At 43.4% G+C, this 6,348-nt stretch overlaps 1 protein-coding gene across 2 annotated transcripts in view; it reads left to right on the forward strand.

Annotated features, from left to right (window-relative positions):
• The first annotated feature begins 285 nt into the window (after window positions 1-285).
• Window positions 286-6,348, forward strand: part of KDELR2 (KDEL endoplasmic reticulum protein retention receptor 2) — a 25,922-nt gene continuing 19,859 nt past the window's right edge. For both annotated transcript variants that reach the window (XM_006143632.3, XM_006143631.3), the window contains exon 1: window positions 286-495. In XM_006143632.3, coding sequence (XP_006143694.1) covers window positions 405-495 — 91 coding nt within the window. In that variant the 5' untranslated portion in view covers window positions 286-404. The remainder of the gene's footprint in view (window positions 496-6,348) is intronic.

Below are 6,348 nucleotides of genomic sequence, written 5' to 3' on the forward strand. Positions count from 1 at the left end.
CTTATGCTTTTTTATGTCTATAGAACTCTTATTATAAGTGGGAAAGAAGCGGGGGGAAACCCTCACAAGGGAGTGTCATTTCAAAAATTAAAGGAAACCGTTGGCATCCAAGGAGAAACCGGAAACTCGACAGAAGTTAGCGAGGAGCTCTGGTCCAGGAGAAGGAACTATAGCAGGCTGCCAGATAGAGCCTACTCTGGGAGCGGCCCTTTAAGGGGCGGGGCCACGGGCGGGGCTTGGCGGTGGTCGCTCTCCCAGACTGCCTCGCGCGCGCGCCGGCAGTTCGGCCACGTCCCTGGCCACGTCGCGCCCGCTCTCGCCATCTTCGCCGCTTCTTCTCTGGGGCTGCCTTCTCCAGAGCAGCCTAGCCCCGGGGCTGCTGCGCCGCGCCGACTACCGCCGCCATGAACATCTTCCGGCTAACGGGGGACCTGTCCCACCTGGCGGCCATCGTCATCCTGCTGCTGAAGATCTGGAAGACACGCTCCTGCGCCGGTGAGCGGCCGGGCGAGGCCCCGACGGGCTCGGGCGCGGGGCCGGGTCTCTCGGAGGACCTGCCGACCTCTGTTGCTTCACATCCTGCCTGGCCTGCCCTGGTCCCACACACCCCCTCGGCCTGTCGGGCCGCCGTTCTAACCCTGGGTGCAATCTGCGGCCACATAGGGAAGGCGCCCAGCCCGAACTGGGGTGTCGCAGCGCCGGGCTCCCCTCCACACTTTGCTCGAGAACTTAAGCCGTCTGAGCGCTGAAGGCGCTGACCCGACTTCGCGAGACCTTGTTTTGTCTGCAAAGTTTGGGATGGGAGAGGGTGGTCTTGCAGCGTGTCCCCCTCCCTGGGCTTTAATGGAGTGCTTCTCCAGGCGTCCAGACAGGGTTCTGGGTTTGAGTGCGGAGAGCCGGCAAATCAATGGAACCGGCGGCAGGAGAATGGGCGGGACCGCGGCAGAGTCTGCCTGACGTGGCAGCCAGGCCGTACCAGCAGGTGGGGCGGGCGAAGCCAGAAGTCATCCTGCTCTCCATCCTATCCCTTCAAGGACTGGGTTCTAGGTTAGAGTGTCGGGTCAGGCCTGCCCTTGATGTTGTGTGAGTTTCTTTCAAGCTCTTGAGTCCAGAATCACAGTCACCAAGGGAGGGGTGCGGGAAGGCCTTTGAATGAATTTTTTGGCGCAATTAATACTTTTTTGAGAAAATAAGTGGTTCGTCAAACTCTGGGTTATCTCTCCATCTATTGTAATAGCGGGTTCTCTTAAGACTGGGGCGCCGGGTACCGCTGAGGTCTCATGTTGAGTTTCTTTCAAGCTCTTGAGTCCAGAATCACAGTCACCAAGGGAGGGGTGCGGGAAGGCCTTTGAATGAATTTTTTGGCGCAATTAATACTTTTTTGAGAAAATAAGTGGTTCGTCAAACTCTGGGTTATCTCTCCATCTATTGTAATAGCGGGTTCTCTTAAGACTGGGGCGCCGGGTACCGCTGAGGTCTCATGTGGTCTCCTGTAATTCCTCTCTCCACGTCACCAGTGAGTTGGCCTCCTCCCTCCTTAAGAGTACATATTCCATGCAAGCATTACTGGGAGGCAGCGAAACAAATCTTTCTCAGATATAGCTGCAGGTTTTACATTTCGTTAATCCTAAGGTTTAGGAATTATGGGGTTTTAAAAATAATTTCTTAAAATATGCTTTCCTTAAACATATTTTTGATGCTGTGACCTCAGCAAAATAACCTTTGATGTACTCAAGAACTTAATTTTTCAGAGGCAGAGAAAGAAAGATGGAATCCTAAAGGACCTGGCTGACAGAGCTTTCATATACCTGCTTTGCCTGATTTATTTCTAAAAATGCCCACACCTAAAATAACATCAACTCTTTGACTCAGCTATCTGCAGGTCTTACCTATCTCCTGAAACGTAGCAGAGATTCAGGAAGTAAGCAAAACCAAAAAGACCTTTGAGCAGTCAAAATGGATGTTACAAAGTCCATGTACTGAAACAAGTGTGTCTGATTTGGAGGTGATCTCTTAATTTATACATAGTTTTTTTTTAATTGTTTAACTTTATCGTTTTTATTATTATAAATATTTTAAACTTGTTACAGGGCATGTGTGCTCACCAGAGAGAGATGAGAAAGATGAAAGAAAAAGTGAGAAAACTAGCTGCCAGGTCTGGAACTTGAACTGTGGTTGGCCATGTGGAAGTCCAGTGCCTTAACCCCCAGGCCAACTGCTGGCCTCCTATACGTAGTTTTGAGAGGGTCAGTTGTTTGACTTGCAGTGACAGCAAATTAATTGCAGCAATTATGACAGCTATTATATGCTAAGTAGTCAACTGAATACTTTATATGGCTTATCCCAGGTAATCCTTAAAATAACTTTATGAGGTCGGAGCTTTTGTCCCCATTCTGTGGAGGAGAGAACTGAAACTTAGGGAGGTGAGTAAATTAGTGGTAGAGTTAGAGTTGAAGCAATCAGTAACTCATAATTAAGGACTGAATAAATATATTAGCCTAAGTAATTTTAGTTTAAAAATTTGATACCATGCCAATAGGTTCCTTTTTGAGCACTCAGATGATGTTATTTTTAATCTTCTGTTTTGCTCCAAAAGATCTTTGTATGACTCTCTTCACCATCTTTAATATATTTCTCAGAATCCCTTCTCTGGCAAGTCATTAAGTATTAAAATACACTGTGCCTTAAACTTAACATCTGCACTGAGATGTATAGGAGAATTTAGCACAACATCAGAAGTAGAATTCTTAAGAGAATCTTAAATAAAACGATGGTTTTGCCTTTTTTTTTTTTTTTTTTTTTTTTTTGCTGTAGGACATGTGCACTCCCTGGAGAGAGAAACAGAGAAACAGAGAGGGAGAAAGTGAGAATCAGGTCTATGGAGGGATGGCCACACCATAGTCCCTTTCATTCTCCTCTCAGGATTTTTGGGTAAGCATATACATACATCTGGTGTGGTTTTCAAATTCCTGGGTCTAGGACTTGGAATGAGTAGTTGGCCATGTGGGATCCAGTTGCTTTAATCACCTACTGGCCCAAGAATTTGTTACTTTTTTTTTTTTTATTCATTGTTTTAATTTGAGAGACTTAGGAGCATTAAGGAAAATATAAAATACTTCAGCCAAAATGCTAGGAAAGGAAGAAAAATAGGTGAGTTAAGTTTAGGTGTGCTTGCCAGGTACTTCTTGGGCTTTTTTTTTTTTTTTAAGAGAGAGATTATTGCTGTAGGGTGCATGTGCCCCCTGAGAGAACGAGAGAGAAAGTGAGAAATCATCCCCCGGGGGGATGACCACGCTGCAATTCCTTCTCCATCCTCTGGGATCCAGGACTCGAATTGGGGTCGACTACATGGGAGTCCAGCGATGTAGCCATTGCACCATATGCTGGCCTTTTTTTTTTTTTTAAGAATTATTTAACTTTTTAAAAATTTAACTTTATTTATTTGTTTATTTTTCATTTGACCAGAAGGGGACAGAGTGAGAGAGAGAGAGAACGTGAGAGAGAGAGAGAACGTGAGAAAGCAAGCTACCAGGTCTGGAACTCAAACCACAGTCGGCCCTGTGGGAGTCCAGCACCCTTAACTACCATGCCACCTGCCCTTCCCCCTTTTTTTTTAATAGAGAGACTTTTTGCTATAGGGCTCATGTACTTGCCAGAGAGACAAAGACAGAGCAAGAAATCACCACCTACGGGGGTTGGTGACACCACAGTCTCTTCTCCTCTATTTTCTCCTTGGTATCCTAGGCACACATGCACATGCTCTTGGCGTGAGTTTAAGCTGCCAGGTCAGGGACTTAACCCAGGTTGAGTATGTCAGAGTCCAGCAATGCAACCATTATGCTATCCTCCGATCCCCTGGGGCATTATTAAACTGTTCTCTTTAGGATGGTTTTCCTTGAGGCGCATGTGTTTTGCTGACCTTTAGAAAAAGACAAAGTTACCAAGATCATTTTGTCATAATTAAATGCTGAATTTGACTAGCACCTTTGTTTTTCCATACTAAATTATAAAAGTTGTTTAGAGACTTTTGAAAGAGTAAGAATTTGATATGAGTTTCTCAAATAACTGAAATAGGAGACATGTACATCCAGGTTATGTTTCTCACTTTGAAAAATACTAGTATTGAAGTTCCATTTTAGGATTTTGGCATCTGTTTTCAACATGTCTACAGCCTCAAAAACGTGATATTTTTTCCTCTTCAGGATCAGGGCTGGAGCAGGCTAGTGAGGAAGTTGAAGATTGTGTTTTCCTGGCTGTTCAATTCCAAAACAGCTGCCCTTAGGGCCTATTTTAAAAGGGAAGCAGTGAGTTGAATCTTGTCTGCATCTTCATTCTCTTGTGGCTGCCCCTGCCATTGTCATTAAAGAGGAGTGTCAAAATGAAGTGTTATTTTTCTCATATTCCTGAACTATCATTTCAGCTTGCACTTTAATTTTGTCCTAAACTCTGACCTGGATAATCTTGGGAGAATAAGCAGTGGTTTTTAGATGACAAGCTTCCTGTCTAAATTTTCCTGTTTGCTGATAGTTGTACTGTATCTACAGTGTTTAAATTACTAGTAGAGTCCTGAGATACATGACCCCTAGCCTTCCTGCCTTAGTCTCTTTCCTGCTGTTAGGCATAATTGGATAGTTTTTAATATATATAGATATAGATATAGATAGATAGATAGATATTTATATCTATATATATATTTTAAATTTATTTGTTCATTTTATTTTAATTTGACTAGAGAGAGAGAGAGAGGGAGAGAGAGAAAGCAAGCTGCCAGGCCCAGGATTGAACCTTGGTCAGCCACGTAGGAGTGTCCAGCACCTTAACCACCACGCCACCTGCTGGTCCCCTATATTTATATAGTTGTATATTCATACATACAAATATTGACCAGAGAGAGAGAGAGAGAGGGAGAGAGAGAAAGCAAGCTGCCAGGCCCAGGACTTGAACCTTGGTCAGCCACGTAGGAGTGTCCAGCACCTTAACCACCACGCCACCTGCTGGTCCCCTATATTTATATAGTTGTATATTCATACATACATATTTTATATATATATATAAATAATTATTTAATTTTATTTATTTGTTTTAACTTGACCAGAGAGGGACAGAGTGAGAGAGAGTGAGAGAGACAGAAAGTCAGAAAGCAAGCCACCAGGTCCAGGACTCGAACCATGGTCAGCCATGTGGGAGTCCAATGCCCTTAACTACCACACCACCTGCTGGCCCCGGATAGTTTATATTTTTGAAGTGGAAAACATCATTTAATTGTTAACATTGTGGACTTCAAGAAGCTTTAACATCACATTCCCAACTCCCTCTGTAGCAGCTGTTGTCGCTATTCCTTTGAATGCCGATTGTTCGATCACATTTATTGACCACACACAGGGCACTGGACATAATGCAGAAAAGGGATTTTTTTAAAAAAAAGAGCAGCACCTCACAATTATATTAAAGTTTCTGCTCTAAAGAAAGTTGAAATTGGGCCAGCTAGTGGTGTGGTGGTTAAGGTAGCTGGATTCCTCATGGCTGGTTATGCAGTCTGAGTCCTGGACTTGGCAGCTGGAGAAACATACCAGGTGCATGGTGTGCATTCACAAAATTTGAAAAGGGAATTGAAGGAGAAGGGATAGTGGCATGAGCATTCCCCATGAGGGGTGCTTTCTCAGTTTCCCCTCTCTAACTCTCTCTCTCTCTAGCGAGATTACATACCCAGCAAATTTAAAAAAAAAAAAAAAAAGCTGAAATTTAGTTGAAATAATAAGATATAAATGGAAAATATGTGGAAAGATAAAGATGTAGGTGGTTGGGGCCAGCAGGTGGCATGGTAGTTAAGAGTGCTGGACTCTCACATGGCCGACTGATTTGAGTCCTGGACCTAGCAGCTCGCTTTCTCACTTTCTCTCTGTCCCTAACTCTATCCTTCTCTGGTCAAATTAGGATTAAATAAATAAATGAGGGCAGGCAGGTGGCATGGTAATTGAGAGCACTAAACTTCCACATGGCCGACCGTGGTTCATGTCCCGCACCTAGCAGCTTACTTTCTCTCTCTCTCCTGTCAAATTAAAATAAATAAGTTAAAATAAATACAATTAAAATAATACTTTTTTTAAAAAATAATTATTTATTAATTTTTAATTCATTCATTTATTTTTAATTTGACCAGAGAGAGAGAGAAAGAAAGTGAGAAAGGAAACCACCAGGTCTGGGGCTCCAACTATGGTTGGTCATGTGGGAGTGTCCAGCGCCTTAGCCACCACACCACCTGCTGGCCCCCAAGTTAAAATAATTCTTTTGAAAATGATAAATAAATAAATGGATAAAGTTAAATAAAATAATTCTTTTTTTTTTTTT

The sequence above is a fragment of the Tupaia chinensis genome, unplaced genomic scaffold (genome assembly GCF_000334495.1).
Source record: "Tupaia chinensis unplaced genomic scaffold, TupChi_1.0 Scaffold000101_1, whole genome shotgun sequence".
Classification (NCBI taxonomy): Eukaryota; Metazoa; Chordata; class Mammalia; order Scandentia; family Tupaiidae; genus Tupaia; species Tupaia belangeri.